Genomic DNA, 16,372 nt, shown 5'->3' with positions numbered 1-16,372 from the left:
TGAACGCCGGGATCCCGACCACCGGGATTGTAACTGCATCCCACTAGGATGAATACAAATGTTTGCTTGGCAATTTTTACACCTAGCTTTACACCAAGCTGAATCACCCCCAAAATGTAAAACCAGTTTATTTTCAAACCATATTGCCATGTCGCTCCTGGGATATTCTGCACGGTCAAACCCGAGTGCGACATGGCTGAAACCCCTTTCAGACTGGCAGGTCATCCTGGTTTATTTCTGCCAGAGCCAGTATTTACAGATGAAATCATCTTCATGCGCTGGCTGTTCCATTATACCCCTTTTACACCGCCGAAAAACCCCGGGTCTTCGGCGGGTCAGACCTGGGTCAGCGGCGGTGTAAATGGGACACGCCGTGTCCCTTTACACGGGACTTCTACCCAGGTCCTGACCTTGGTAGAACACGGCTAGGACCTGGGTAGAGGGTGGGGTAAATGGGTACGCCGGGTCTTCCGACCCGGCTCCCATTTACATCAATGGGGGACGTGCAATCTGCGGACAGCAGCGTCCGCAGGTTGGACAGGGGGCACAGACAGCCTGCGCTGCTGTCTGCTATACTCTGCAGACAGCAGTGGCGGCAGCGGAGGAGGTGAATGGATGCCTGTGTGTGGCATCCATTCACCTCGCGGACAACAGAGCTGGGGAGCGGGGTGCACGGGGGCAGCCCAGCAGCTTACCTTGGTGCAGGGCTGCCCCCAGCACGGCGATCGGTGTTTCCGGCGAGGATCACCGCGGTCCCGGCGCTTGGCGATGTCGATGACGATGTCATCTCCATGCACCGCCTCCGTCTACACTGCGGGTGGGCGCCGCAGTGTAAACGGTGTAAATCCCGGATCCGACGCGGCGTGGATCATTCCTCCAAATGCCGGGTCGGATACGGGATTTTTGGTGTAAAAGGGGTAATAATGTGAACACGTCCTGGGTCGCATCGACCCAGCTTACCCATTCACACTACACTGTGACCAGGGTTGAACCCGTGTTCAACCCTGCCCTCTACCCAGGTTGAAATGCCAGGTCATTGTTTATGCTGACCATGGTGTAACATATGTAATAGAAGAAATAGAAGTGGTACTGGACATATATTAAAATGTTTTCAATATTCTGTGTCATAGAAATATATACACTTATATTAATACAGTCAATACAACTCATTATGAATATTATATATTTCAAATCCCCCCTCAAAAAAGGTTAGTCTGCGCAATTATTGTACTGGGAACGTCAATCTTTAGTCCATTCAGTTAATTAAAGCATAATAATGATAAAATTGTTCATAATAACATTTTTATATTGCAGCAGCTGAATGGATGTGCATTGTATTTATCGTGGAATAAACTTTTCTTGTGCTGCCTGAATATTCCACAAGATGGCGATATTAGATAAACTCAACATAGATACCGTACGAACGAACAGGACGCGTTCTCTCAAAGAACCGGTCTCCGGAAACATGGCGGCCAACGCCGAACTCTTCAGTAATACACTCGGCATATTGTAGCTCGGTTCACATTGAGGACGAAATTTGACGGGAATTTATCTCGTTCTGACACAGCTATTTATTCTTTTCAAACCTACTGGAGACACAATGGCAAGCCAAACTCGAACATGGCCGCTGGCTTATTCTGTTGTTGGTGCGCAAGGCAACAATTCACCGTCACGTGTTTTCCTCCCAGTTGCTGGGAGACCAGGGACGCGTTTCGGATATCAGTGGGAGCGCAGAAACACCGGGCAACACGAACGTGTAAGTTGGTGTTGTTTGTCTGTGTACTTACACTATGTGTACATTTAGTAAGACTGTAAAACATACAGTATAGTATATAATATATACGACCCTATGTGTTGTGGAAACCATAAAATTAGTAGCTAGTACTGTGCATTCATTTCTCTGTGCAACTTTAGAAAAGTCTGTGCAAGCAGCAAATTTCCCTAAAATGTGTCAGCTTGTATATTAGATAGAGGCAGACTGAGAGGAGCTGCACGCAAAGCAGGAAAATTGGGTGAAACTTAAGTATAGTTTATTTGCACATAAATAGCAACATTTCATACCTGCATTGGCTCCCTAATGGTGCTGTGTCATTTTCCTACTTAGGGGGATTTTAAATTAGCTGCAGTAAATTCCCACAGCTAATTGTTTTGCCGGTGGCTTTTCAGTTAGCCCTGATACCCGGCACTTCTCTGGCATTATGCTTCACCTTCCTCAGGTACACAACGCATAATATCCATTATGTTACCCCAGAAGCAGGGATAACACATGGGATCCGGATACTTGCCCAAAAAAACTTTGAAGAAAAAAAAAAAAGGGGGGGGGGGGGTAATTGGATGAGCCCGATAATAACCATGGTTAACTAAATGTTTTTTTGTCTGAATACTAAGGGGTCCTTTTATCATTAAATGTATATTCAACACAATGTGAGCATGATATTAGCGATTTTGCCAGATCTATATATCAGTGTGCTGCACATGTGTGGTCCCACTGACATGCACATATACATGCACAGCTGCCGTTTCTGTGGTGGGTTCCTGGGGAACCCTTCAGAGCTACATCTGCGATGTGTAGCTCATAGGCTGCAACAGGATTTTTCTGGCAGTATGCTTTGCAAATGTATAGCCTTATATGTAAATGAGAATCAAGGCATGGATTTCACATCTCCTTATTTAAAAAAAAAAAAAAAAAACCTTTGCTAACCCCTGTGCTGACCCATGTTCTACTGTAATAATTTCAATAATGTCTCCGTTAATCTCACTGAATAGTTGGTGTACAGTATTTCTGGAAGAAGAATGGATTCTGAGTACCTGAAGAGATGTATAGGGAAGTGTCTGGCAGAAGGACTGTCAGAAGTAGCCGAGAAAAGACCGATAGATCCTATTCAGTATCTTGCTCACTGGATATACAAATACAGGAGCAATCTGGATGAATATGAAAAGGTAATGGTAACAAACTATTTACATTTCCAGGGGATTGTGAACTCTCCTACATTAATGTGGGGTACACACCAGGACGACCACCGTCGTTCACGACCGATAGACGACCATGGAACGATTTCCCTTGGACTTCCCGGGAGCTCCCAGGCAGTCCCCAGCAAACGATTAGCAAAAATTGTGTTTTTTTGCGGAACGATCTAGATCCGATCCCGATGCGCCCGCGATGGTCGTTAAGACGGTCGGATCGCTGGTTTTTGTTTTTTTTGCAAGAACACATGCGACCGTCGTCAGATGGGCCTTTGAAATTTGAATGAAGGGGCTGGACTAGCAGAGGGGGAGGACTAGCAGAGGGGGATAGGAATAGCAGCAGCCATTTTAAACCAGTGTATTTCTGCTTTGTTACTAGTGAGGCTTGGTTTATACCTGCTGAACGCTGGACATAGCTATTTACACATTACTTTGTTTTGCCTGCCATTACAAAGTGTCTTTTAACCCTGCACTATGGAGAATGCAGTGATGGGTAGTCACCAGCAACAGTACCTGCTCTATTATGCAGTTTTGAAGCTCAGGCGTCAGAGAGCCCAGCGCAGGAGAGAAAGATCATGCTGGACAAAGCAGTGGCTACTTCAGCGTCAGACTCGTTCGCACATGCCACTGCTCAGGGACATCAGGGAGAATAACCCAGACGATTTCCGTAACTTCTTGAGGATGGATGATGCCACATTCCAGGAATTGCTGCGTCTGGTGACTCCCCACATCGAGAAGCAGGATACCAAGTATCGCATGGCTATCCCTGCTGAGGAACGGCTGGTGGTCACCCTGAGGTTTCTGGCGACAGGACGGTCTCTTGCTGACCTAAAGTTTGGATCCCTCATCTCCCCGCAAGCTTTGGGCCTCATCATCCCGGAGACCTGCAAAGCCATTGTGAAGGTGCTGCAGTACCAGTATTGCAAGGTAAGGATGAAATATACACTGTACACTTTATTGTGCAAACAAAATATTTTTATTTATAATTTAGGCCTAGGACAGAAACAGGTTTTTTAGGCCTTTCATGGTTAAAACATGTAAAATAGTAAATAGATTGTGTCAACAAAAATATATTATAATACCATATATAAAAGATATTGTACAAAAACACACACTATATATAAAGATTTAAGTATGTATGACCCAGTTTAAACTTTCCCAATAAGTACGGGCTACTGTGTGGCAGAGGATGTCTGCCGCAGATAAGTAAAGGCTGCGGCCCACATGGCGCATGGCGCAGATGCAATGGTCCCGGCCACATTGATGTGCGCCATACGCCATGTGAGCAGTGGCCATCACATACCTGCAGCTGAGACCATGTCTGCCGCACAGTACCCCATACTATTGGTAAAGACAAAAGGGCAATAAATGGAGTTTGCTATCCAGATTGAGGAGAATCCTGTTCTCCCTCTGGTAATGCAGGTACAGGTAGCAGCATATAAAAAAACAAAAAACACACTCTGGTAACTTCTGGAACAGGCACTTACAACAGTAGGGATAAGGTACTGTGTGGCAGAGGATGTCTGCTGCAGATATGTAAAGGCTGCGGCCCACATGGCGCATGGCGCAGATGCAATGGCCCCCGCCCCATTGATGTGCGCCATACACCATGTGAGCAGTGGCCATCACATACCTGCAGCTGAGACCATGTCTTCGGCACAGTACCCCATACTATTGGCAAAGAAAAAAGGGCAATAAATGGAGTTTGCTATCCAGATTGAGGAGAATCCTGTTCTCCCTCTGGTAATGCAGGTACAGGTAGCAGCATATATGTAGAAAACCAAGACAAAAGACACTCTGGTAACTTCTGGAACATGCCCTTACAACAGTAGGGATAAGGTACTGTGCGGCAGAGGATGTCTGCTGCAGATATGTAAAGGCTGCGGCCCACATGGCGCATGGCGCAGATGCAATGGCCCCCGCCCCATTGATGTGCGCCATACGCCATGTGAGCAGTGGCCATCACATACCTGCAGCCGAGACCATGTCTGCCGCACAGTACCCCATACTATTGGTAAAGACAAAAGGGCAATAAATGGAGTTTGCTATCCAGATTGAGGAGAATCCTGTTCTCCCTCTGGTAATGCAGGTACAGGTAGCAGCATATAAATAAACAAAAATACACACTGTGGCCCTTGTGTGGCAGAGGATGTCTGCTGCAGATATGTAAAGGCTGCGGCCCACATGGCGCATGGCGCAGATGCAATGGCCCCCGCCCCATTGATGTGCGCCATACGCCATGTGAGCAGTGGCCATCACATACCTGCAGCCGAGACCATGTCTGCCGCACAGTACCCCATACTATTGGTAAAGACAAAAGGGCAATAAATGGAGTTTGCTATCCAGATTGAGGAGAATCCTGTTCTCCCTCTGGTAATGCAGGTACAGGTAGCAGCATATAAATAAACAAAAATACACACTGTGGCCCTTGTGTGGCAGAGGATGTCTGCTGCAGATATGTAAAGGCTGCGGCCCACATGGCGCATGGCGCAGATGCAATGGTCCCGGCCCCATTGATGTGCGCCATACGCCATGTGAGCAGTGGCCATCACATACCTGCAGCTGAGACCATGTCGATGGTAAATGATAAAGTAGCCTATTTTTTAAGACAGATCCTCAAAAACAGGACACTCTGGATCTTCTATCAGTAAAGAACTGTAGAATTGACGGTACTGGGGGGGTTGAGAAGGCTGTGTAGGTGTTGACTGGGTATGTGTTGGAATTGTGCTCGACTGGCCTGCTACGGTGGCAGGCGGAGTAGGCACTGGTGATTCTAATGACAGTGGTGTGTCTGGTGCACTACCAATGCCAACTATTTTAGTGCCACTGTTGAGATACCCTAAACTGCCATTATACACCAACTCCATGCATAACTTTTCAAAAGTAAGTTGCTGGTCAGGAGCCATGTTGCGAACACACTCTGCCACATAAGTGAAGTAGTTGTCATGTTTGTCCGGGTTTCTTTGCAGGACTTGATGTGCCCGCATCATAAATTCTTCATGTGCCGCTGCTTCTCCTTTTTTTCCTTTGCCACGCATTTTTTTGGCACGGGGGAGTGGTGGAGTGGGTTCCAGGGTGGGTGGCGGAGTGCGTGCCGGAGTAGGAACTTCGTTAGATGTGCATGCATTATCAGATAGGACAGATAGGTCTGGGGTTGCAGGTGGGTAGTCACCAAGCTGTAAAAAAATTGAACATGTTTACTAATCAATTCTATTTACTTCTAATTTCAGTTCCCTACCAGCGTGAATGAATGGAAAGTCATCGCAGAGGAGTTTGAACAGCGATGGAACTTCCCAAATTGCGGTGGAGCCATTGATGGCAAACATGTCCGCATAGCCCAGCCTATCAATAGTGGTTCCTACTATTTTAATTACAAGGGCTATTTTAGCATTGTACTAATGGCTGTGGTGAATGCCAACTATGAGTTTATCTTCCTGGATGTAGGAAGGAATGGCCGTGCATCGGATGGTGGCACTTTCAAGGACACAAAGTTCTACGAAAGGCTCATAGCGAACACCCTTCACTTGCCGTCTGTCCAGGAAACTAAACAGGGGCTTAACTTTGTTTTTGTGGCTGACGAGGCTTTTGGCCTGCACGAGCATGTCATGAAGCCATATGCGCAAAGGGGCCTGAACCATGACAAAAGGATCTTTAACTACAGGCTATCCAGGGCACGGCGTGTTGTGGAAAATGCTTTTGGCATCCTGGCAAGCCGGTTTCGCATTTTTCACACTGCCATTAACCTGAGGGTGGACAAAATTGACTGGGTTGTCACGGCGTGCTGTGTCCTGCACAATTTGCTCCGCAGAAAAGCCACACAGCAAAGGGCTACAGGCACAGCACTCCAAGAAGACCAAGAACTGCCAGAGGAGGTAGTGCAGATATCCTCCTTGCAAACCCCAACACAACGCTACACAGGGAGTGCACGAGCCAAACAGGTGAGGGAAGAGTACATGGCCTACTTTAATGGGGAGGGCGCTGTGGATTGGCAGGAGGAATCAATTAGATAGCCAAAAAAATAGACTCACCGATGCAGACTGCGAATTCTCCTCCTCCTCCTGCGCCGCGACTTCTTGGTTTTCCTGTTCGACCATAAGGACTACTCCTGTCCTCATCGACTCCTGGCTGAGGGTGAATGTCAACCGGTCATAGTACCAGAGCGATGTTTGATACATCTCGTCGACTCCAGCACCAGACTTCTTTGCAGCCTCCATCTTCTTGTGTTCCTTTAAGAACACCGTGCGCATATTCTGGATGCGTTTCCTCACCCATTCAACATTGGCCTCTGGGTGAAATGGAAGACTGTAGCGTGCCAACTCCTCCAAGGCTTGGTTTCTTTTCATTTTGTTTGAATACTCCTTGGATTTGGTTCTCCACAGGCATTCGTGTGTACGATATTTTTCAATAAACCCTTCCAAAAACTCTTGTTCCTTTGCGTTGGACATTGGGACTGTAAAAAGATAAAACCATTTTAGTTGTTATAGTTATACCCATGTTTTGTTTCATATTTAAATTTTTATAGTTATAGTTACCAGTTTACCTAGTTCTTATGTTTTAAGTATTTAAAATGTTAATAAACTTTTATGAAAACCACTATACATTTTATTGTGCAGATTGCTATTCACACACACAGGTGAATGGGGCCTAGCAGAGAGGAGTGCTTGGAATACTGCAATGGTGGACAATGGTTTATGTATATATATCTATATATACACAAACACACACACACACAGGTGAATGGGGCCTAGCAGAGAGGAGTGCTTGGAATACTGCAATGGTGGACAATGGTTTATGTATATATATCTATATATACACAAACACACACACACAGGTGAATGGGGCCTAGCAGAGAGGAGTGCTTGGAATACTGCAATGGTGGACAATGGTTTATGTATATATATATCTATATATACACAAACACACACACACAGGTGAATGGGGCCTAGCAGAGAGGAGTGCTTGGAATACTGCAATGGTGGACAATGGTTTATGTATATATATCTATATATACACAAACACACACACACAGGTGAATGGGGCCTAGCAGAGAGGAGTGCTTGGAATACTGCAATGGTGGACAATGGTTTATGTATATATATCTATATATACACAAACACACACACACACAGGTGAATGGGGCCTAGCAGAGAGGAGTGCTTGGAATACTGCAATGGTGGACAATGGTTTATGTATATATATCTATATATACACAAACACACACACACACAGGTGAATGGGGCCTAGCAGAGAGGAGTGCTTGGAATACTGCAATGGTGGACATTGGTTATATGTATACACACAGACATGGGGCCCACCCAAAAAAAACAGTGACATGGTCGGGTGCACGGTTGCCAAACCAGTGCTTTATACACACTATATACATTGGTGGCAACAGTGGGCATGCATAGAAGAGCATTGGGAGTGCAAACATACCAGGTTGTTGTTCTGGGAGATGAGACAAGAAGGAGAGTCCAACTGCTGCGCCAGCGCTGTTTGCTATGTGGAAAAACATGGCGCCGGGGGAGTGTTTAGGAAATGCCACTCAAATAGGCTGGATCAAACGACGGACGCACCGACGGACGGACGACGGAGGCGGCAAAAAACACTCACGATCTGCATACGATTGACGGTCGGTCGGCCTGGGATTGACAGATCCTACCTGCAGCACGTAGGACCAAAGATGCGACCAAACGAGCGGCGTGAACGCGCATTTGATCGGAATCGGATCAAATAAATGTCAAAAACACACGATAGTACATACAATCTGCATACAACCGGTCGGAATTGGATCTAAATTGACAGAATCGTGCCCTAGTCGTCCTGGTGTGTACCCAGCATAACTGTGGATCAGTAAGGAGAGACTGAGCTGAGATAGGATGGGTCTACTCTGCCCCAAATGTGTTTTTTGGGTACTTATGTAATATCTGGGCTCCTGTTTTACTTATGACACCGCGTACCCTCGCGGGGCTCTCTGCGCTCACCACGCTTCGGGCACGGTGGCTCGCTGCGCTCGCCACACTATATAAAATCAACTCCATGCGTAATTGGATAGTAGGGGTATGAAAAAATGGGGTGCATTTAACATGGGAGCCCAGATAATACATAAGTACCGTTTTTTGTTTATCTGGAGTCTTCCTAATTCTTTGGGCTTCCCTTTTAATGTCTACATCATGCTGCTGCTGACCACTGCTACTGTGACACTGACTGACTGCCTGCAAGTGCCAACTGCACACTAGTTGTGTGTGAGTAGTTGCCACCACCGCTCAATTTCTTCATCGGCATCTGGAACTGCCTCTTGGCTGGTGGCTGCAGATGGTTTCTCCAGTTGTGTGCGGGTAATTGCTGCCACCACCAGGCTCCTTCATTGGCATCTGGAAACAATTATCTCTGGGTAGTGTGTATAGCTGCTGCACTGCCTCTTTGCTGGTGGCGGCAGATGGTTTCTCCAGTTGTGTTCGAGTAATTGCTGCCACCACCAGGCTCCTTCATTGGCATCTGGAACCGCTTATCTCTGGGTAGTGTGTATAGCTGCGACCTAATGCTTGTGTCAACTAATGCCCCTGGCGACCGAATCCATGTCGACCTAGACCCATGTCGATCTTGCTGCATGTCTACCTAGTGGTTTCAACCCAATGCTTGTCGACCTAGTTGTTGTAGAAAATATGATCCACACCCAAATGGGGTCCCTTGGCAATGGGCTGCAAGCTTAAATGCATTGATCAATTCATGAACCAAAACCGCATTATTTATTTATTTGAGTATTTGAATATTAAGGTAAATTAGTTTATTATGGTAAGTGTTGAGCCCCTGTATTTGTTTGTATGTATATACTGTATGTCTATATATGTGTGTGTGTGTGTCAGTTATGTGGAGTTGGACAGAATTGTGCTTTTGTGTGTCCATATAATTTATGATTGCCAGCCACACACAGGTTTATTGGGATTTGCCCAGGACCACCAGTCAGTGACACCTCTGCAAGTGATCCACAGAACACGGATTGGGAACCACTATTATATTGATCACATGTTCTGCTGCTGTTGTTCCTCAATTGAATTGCTATCAAATACTCAATAAGAAACTATAATTTTAGCTTATCTGTGCTGTCGTTTAAACTTATTAAGTGCTTTTTATTTTATTGTATAAGAGGCGCCTGGAAAGGGAAGAGCTGGAAATAGAAAAGGAAGAGGCAAGACAGGAGCTTGAGACAATTGAAAAATTGAAGGAAGAAGAAATGTTAATCCAGAAAAGAATGGAAGAACAGCGGGTGAGAGCGGATATTTTCCACATCTTACACCACTACATTATCTACACATCACAATTAGATTATCTGTAAAACATTCTCATAGGGGTACGTTTACTAAGATGAGAGTTCTATTGAAGATGGGATGTTGCCCATAGCAACCAATCAGATTCTATCATCTTCTAGAAGGTGCTAAATAAATTAGAAGTATAATGTGATTGGTTGCTATGGGCAACATCTCATCATCAATACCACTCCCATCTTAGTAAATTTTCCCCCTTCCAATCTGTAGTGCTACAAAGTAGCAAGCACAGCTTTTTCTCAATGCAACCTCTGTTCTGCTGGGTATACAGAATCAGTCACACACAATATACAAGTGTCACATATCAAAGTAATCGACGCAGTCTCCAAAGACACCCAATATAAATAATATTATATTGTCGAATAAGTGATTCCGACAAAAAAGAGGTTAACGAATTCTAGAACTGATAACAATTATTGGTGTATTTTTATATTTTGTAAATAGTAAACAATAAACCGTTATGTTATTTTGTCTCAGGTAATATGTACAGTGTATATCAGTGATGGCTAACCTTGACATTCCAGCTGTTGTTGAACTACACATCCCAGCATGCTCTGCTACAGTTCTGCAATTTGGCCATGCTAAAAATGATGCAGGGCATGCTGGGATGTGTAGTTCAACAACTGCTGGAGTGTCAAGGTTAGCCATCACTGGTATATATATATATATACACACACGTGCGGGGATGAACCGGCTCTCTGCTACTGCAGATAATTTGCTGGGTGCCCTCCCGGATAAGCCCTTGCAGACTTCCCTTGGTATACTTGCGTTGCTGGCGGCACTCTCAGAAATGAAAACACACACGATGGTGTAGTAAAGAACTCAACGTTTCAATTGTATTGGCACAATTTTGACGAAAATTGTGCCAATACAATTGAAACGTTGAGTTCTTTACTACACCATCGTGTGTGTTTTCATTTCTGAGAGTGCCGCCAGCAACGCAAGTATATATATATATATATATATATATATATATATTATGCATTTTATGCTATTCAGGCTAATGGCCAATTTTGACTATCCGATTTTTTTCTAATTGCACTTAAGATTTACTTTAGATTTACTGGAAAAAGAGATATAAAAATATCTACTCAAGGCGCTTTGGTGTGGGTGTGTTTGGCTGAAGCAGCAATCAGAAAAAAGGGGGAGTCAGCCCCAATACAATATAGAAACAAAGGAGAGTGGTAAATTGTGCTAAAATATGATGATTTGGATTAAATTGAATAAATTAAATTGATAAATTAACACCTGACCACCCTTCCCTTTTTCTTGTTAATTTATCCATTTAATTTATTCAATTTAATCCAAATCATCATATCTTAGCGCAATCTACCACTCTCCTTTGTTACTTTAGATTTACCCTATCTTTCTATTTGGCCCTAGAACAAATACATTGTACAGGTGACATCTCACGAGCAGGATCCTCTCTCCTCATGCGCATTTCTAAGATTATGTTTCTGCCACTTTTATAATTGCATCAGTGTCTGCTGCTGCAATTGTCTTTTATTTACCATGTACTTCTCCTAATTTGCTTTTAATTGTTATTTTCTTGTTTTTTTTTGCTCACCTATGTATTGTGGAACCCTTGAGGCATCATATAAATAAATAAACAATAATAACCATAGTCGCCTAGTCACAGTCTATTTAGCCATGCAATACCAATACCGCATAGGGAATGCATGTGGCTGAATACTGTCTGATTTTGCCTAACTCACAATGAGATTTTGACTATAGTCAAAATCGATAGCTGAAATCATGCACCGTGGGTACACAACTTTACTGTATTTTATCTATTTTTAGCTTTTGCTGGGAAAATTGTTTAGGCACTGGTGATTTTTCTTATTCACGTTTTATTTTCATCTAGCACCCTTATTTAAATATCTGAAGAACTACCAGCAGCCATGTTCTATACTTGCTTAAGGCTCATGCCAAAGAGAACACTTCATTTGAATTTGTATTTGTATGAGCTGTAACTAGACAATTCTATCTTATTTTCAGAAGAAAATGTTAGAGGAGTCCCCACAAAGGACTATTGCAGAGCTGACAGAGAAGTTTGGTGCTCCTCACCTACCTACCGTGGAAGAGACTGATGAAAGTCTCACAGCCGCAGTAAGTAGTCTTCAGGGAGTGGTCATAGGAAGAGAAAGTGGAGCTGCATTTATTATAACAGAAAAATACTAGGGTCATAACTAGTGGACTGCAGAATAAAATGTATTTAACTTTCTTTACCTAAAAATAAAAATTCTTGGTTGTTAAATGCATTTTTCCAAAAGCTGCTGTATGCCAAATGTATTATCACAGGTCAGTAAGATTAACAGGAGATTATGTGGAAAGGGAAATAAACCATGTCATTGAGATATGTCTTAATAATTCTTTGCTGCAGTCATGACAATCAGCCACTCTAGGCACGCCAGGTTGCGTGAGACTCTTCCAGCGTCAGTGCCTTTATTGCTTATTTTTATGCTGGAAATGTGTCTTCGTAGCAGCGCAGTGGGACTAGGCCACACCAAGACACTGTGCGGATAAATTTGATACTTTGCACTTGTATATCTTTGTGCTACTGAGTGTCTGAATCTGTACATAGCAGTGACCAGTGGCGCTGCTGATGGCTGCCTAGTCGCTGTGCAACTCGGCGGGCATGTGTTCCCAACATGTAATGTATGTAATGCCTCCCCCCCCCATCCCTGCTTGATGCTGTACTGTAAATCCACAAAAAATTCCTAGTGTGCACAAGCATACATGGCCAATAAAGTTGGTTCTATTCTGCACCGTACATTAGGGGATTTTCAGTGTTGGACTGGGACATGAAGGGCCCATGAAAAGCTGGGCGGACCCCAGCGAACACCCCCTGCCTGTCACTCAAGCTGCAAGCACCTTGGGAAAGAGAATCTGTGCCAAAGGTGCTCGCAGCCAGGGCTTGGCCATGCGCATTGGTGACAAAACTTTGGAGACGGGCCCAAATTGGGTCCTGTAAGAACCGGTCTGAATCGGTCCCAGTTAGTATCAAACTAATCGGCACAGACAAACAGCACTTGTATATAGCTTTTAAGAACCTGATCCAGAATTGGACAAAATGCTGATGTTTTTGCTGAATAGTTTGCATCTGCTAATTCTCAAAACGGTTAAAGTTTTGGATTTGCTCTGTATCGATAATCTCAAAGTCCTGGAAAGATCACTGTATTCTTAGATGGAGACAAGGAGGTGACTGAAAGTAAACTCGAAAACAGTTTGGGCCAGTTCCAACTGCCCGTTTCCAGTCACGGATGTTTGGTCACTTGCAGAACCGCTTTCTCAAAGGTCATATTTAAAGAGAAAGATGTACTTGAATCTGGCACCACAGGGCTTATTTGAGGAGCCAATGTGTGTCTGCTGTTGTGTCAATGCTGGTGTATTCTCAGCCCCTGGTGGCTCTTCCAGTGGGAGTAGCAGCATTTATTCAGTCTGTTGCATGCTATTGTAGGTGGAGAATCTGCTGGCCGGCACTAGCATTTTTTCAAACATAGGCTGCGTGAGATATTGTAGAAGCAAATATAATAACATACAACTCTAGATCAGGCCTTATGTCATTAATAATACTCAAATCAGAACTGAAGAACTAATAAATATTAGGCTGTTAGTCAAAAGTTTTTTGCAAACATAAAATAAAAACTAAACTTAATGAATTCCATATCTGCTAAGGGTGGGAAACAGAAGGACTTGGATGTTTCCCCAGGGATGGAAGACTCAGATGAAGCACTTGATGTGGAACCAGGTGTGATGGACACAGATGAAGACCAACAGAAGAATGAGGCAGTGGACTCCCAAGAAAACTCTGATCCGGGTGTTGGAGTTGTGGATCACGCAGAGCTTGAGGAAGTTCCTCAAAGTGATAGCGTACAGTTAGATGATGATTCCCTTTCCTTGAATACAGCCAACACAAATACAGAGCAAAGTGACATAAAAGTGGTGGAGGACAATGAACCCAGCCCTGATGCAGGAGATCAGGAACTGTGAACCTCTTACATCATATTGCACAAAACTGGCAGTTCATCGGGCATTTGCAAAATGTAATGTAGGAACTAAGTCAGGCATGTCCAAACTATGGCCCTCCAGCTCTTGTAAAACTACTAGTCCCATCATGCCTTGCCAACGTTTTGCTATTAGGGAATGCTATAACTATGGCAAGGCATGTTGGGATGTGTAGTTTCACAACGGCTGGAGGGCCAAAGTTTGGACATGCCTGAAATAAGTGCACATCTCCTTGTTCAGTACTATTGGAGACAAATAAAGCTTATAAAGTCTAGCATTCGATGATCCATATGCAATTCATGGAGAGATGTATCAAAGCTCGGAGGAAAATAACAATGGAGAGCAATACAGTACCAGCCAATCTGCTCCTGTCATTGGTCAAATCAAACACAGGGGGTTATTCTAGTCCATTCTTTCTGACAAAATCCTTCTTAGATGGACAAAACCAAGTGCACTGCGGGTGGGGCAGATGTAACTTGTGCAGAGAGAATTAGATTTGGGTGGGGTTTTTCTTCAAAGTGAGATCTATATTGCAGTGTAAAATCATGCAGTCAGTATTTTCCCTGCACAGAAACAAAATAACTCACCCAAATCTAATTCTCTCTGCACATGTTACATCTGCCCCCCTGCAGTGCACATGGTTTTGTCCATCTAAGAAGGATTTTGTCAGAAAGACTGAACTAGAATAAACCCCACAGTCTGTAATATAGCAATTAGAAATTGATTGGTTGTTACATTGGGTGAAATTTAATAGGATGAGAGATTTGGTAAGAAATCTCCAGTTTTTTTAAAGTGGCAATCATTTACACTGCAACACCAGTTTGATTTTGATTGCTGCTTTAAAAAAAACTTTTCTTACCAAATCTCTCACTTTCTGAATCTCTCATCCGACTAAATTTCACCCTTTATTTCTATCCCTTTTAACTCTCTGCATGCTTTGATAAATCTCTCCCTATGTACATAGGAGATGCACCAGCTTCTGTTTGGCTTCACTTCTGATGATTTAAACCATGACTAAAAAATAAAAACAAATTGAAATAACATGTAATATAAGTGGCCCTCACTAATGTACTTGCCTAGTAATGTGTATGATCATCATTCCTTACACTATAAATGATTATAAATGCTATGATTACTGTATTTTGTGTTTTGAGAATTAGGGTATATTTACTTATTTTGAAGTCTTCATATTTCTCTTCTAAAGACTATGGGCAGTATTCAATGAAAAAGTTCTCCGTGCATGGAGAGCGTTTTATTTCGCTCTCCACGCACTCTCCGTGTTCCGGAGGGCTCGCTGCCACTCCTGCTCCCTCTATTCAATGTGGTTAAGACTCGCCGCCACTCGCGGCGAGTCTTAACCCCTGCAGGGAGCAGGGAGCTTTCAGGGAGCCGGAAGCAGCCAGAGAGATTAAAGTCTCCCTGGCTGCTCCAGAGGACTGTGGAGGGGAGGGGGGCTCTCCAGGACCCAGGCTGCACCCCCCTATAGCCAGCGGGGGACCCAGTATTCACTGCACCGTTCGTTCATAGTTACGTTCGGGTGCAGTGAATATATGAATATCTAATGAGCGGCTCGAGCGCTCCGGCCCCCTGCTGGCTGCACTGTGTAAAAAAAATGTAAAAAATATTTTTTTTTAAATTAAATATATATTCATGTGCTATAAGCACATGAATAAAAATAACATGCCCCTTCACAGGAAAAAAAACCTGATTTTTTGACACCAAAATTTAAAAAAAAAACCTTTACGTTCAAAAGTTCACATTCCAGCTCTCCATCAAAAGATGGAGAATTGCTACACGGAGAGAGACGGAGAAAATCACTTAAAAAGACGGAGAATATTTCACATTGAATAGGGTTGCTCGCTTTTGGAGAGCAAAATGCTCCGTCCAAGGCGAACAAAGCACAAATTCTCCACAAAACACGGAGAACTTTTCTCATTGAATACTGCCCTATGAATCATGGATTAAAGTCCTAAAAATGAATAAATACATCTCCTTTATGTAGCTACTGTTACGATGTAATGAGGTTTCCAATCTCTACAACTGACAAATTATTTATTGTATGTAATAAAAGAAATTGA

At 43.8% G+C, this 16,372-nt stretch overlaps 1 protein-coding gene across 1 annotated transcript; it reads left to right on the top strand.

Moving 5' to 3' along the window:
• The first annotated feature begins 1,438 nt into the window (after positions 1 to 1,438).
• DYDC2 (DPY30 domain containing 2) lies at positions 1,439 to 14,729 on the top strand. Its single transcript, XM_083145401.1, has 5 exons — positions 1,439 to 1,756; positions 2,767 to 2,940; positions 10,109 to 10,228; positions 12,285 to 12,395; positions 13,965 to 14,729. Exons 1-5 carry the CDS (start codon positions 1,601 to 1,603, stop codon positions 14,277 to 14,279), a joined length of 876 nt encoding a protein of 291 aa, XP_083001527.1. The 5' UTR covers positions 1,439 to 1,600; the 3' UTR covers positions 14,280 to 14,729.
• The last annotated feature ends 1,643 nt before the right edge of the window (positions 14,730 to 16,372 follow it).

This window comes from Crinia signifera, chromosome 6 (assembly GCF_055691185.1).
Source record: "Crinia signifera chromosome 6, ASM5569118v1, whole genome shotgun sequence".
NCBI lineage: Eukaryota > Metazoa > Chordata > Amphibia > Anura > Myobatrachidae > Crinia > Crinia signifera.
Note: the sequence above shows the minus strand (reverse complement) of the source record. Positions and strands in the feature narration are given on the sequence as shown.

What these genes read in the sequence shown, in the direction of transcription:
- DYDC2 (XM_083145401.1), top strand. Translation starts at nt 1,601, where the DNA reads ATGGCAAGCCAAACTCGAACATGGCCGCTGGCTTATTCTGTTGTTGGT. An exon ending in ACACCGGGCAACACGAACGT is followed by an intron (nt 1,757 to 2,766) that starts GTAAGTTGGTGT and finishes CTCACTGAATAG; the next exon opens with TTGGTGTACAGTATTTCTGG. An exon ending in ATCTGGATGAATATGAAAAG is followed by an intron (nt 2,941 to 10,108) that starts GTAATGGTAACA and finishes TTATTGTATAAG; the next exon opens with AGGCGCCTGGAAAGGGAAGA.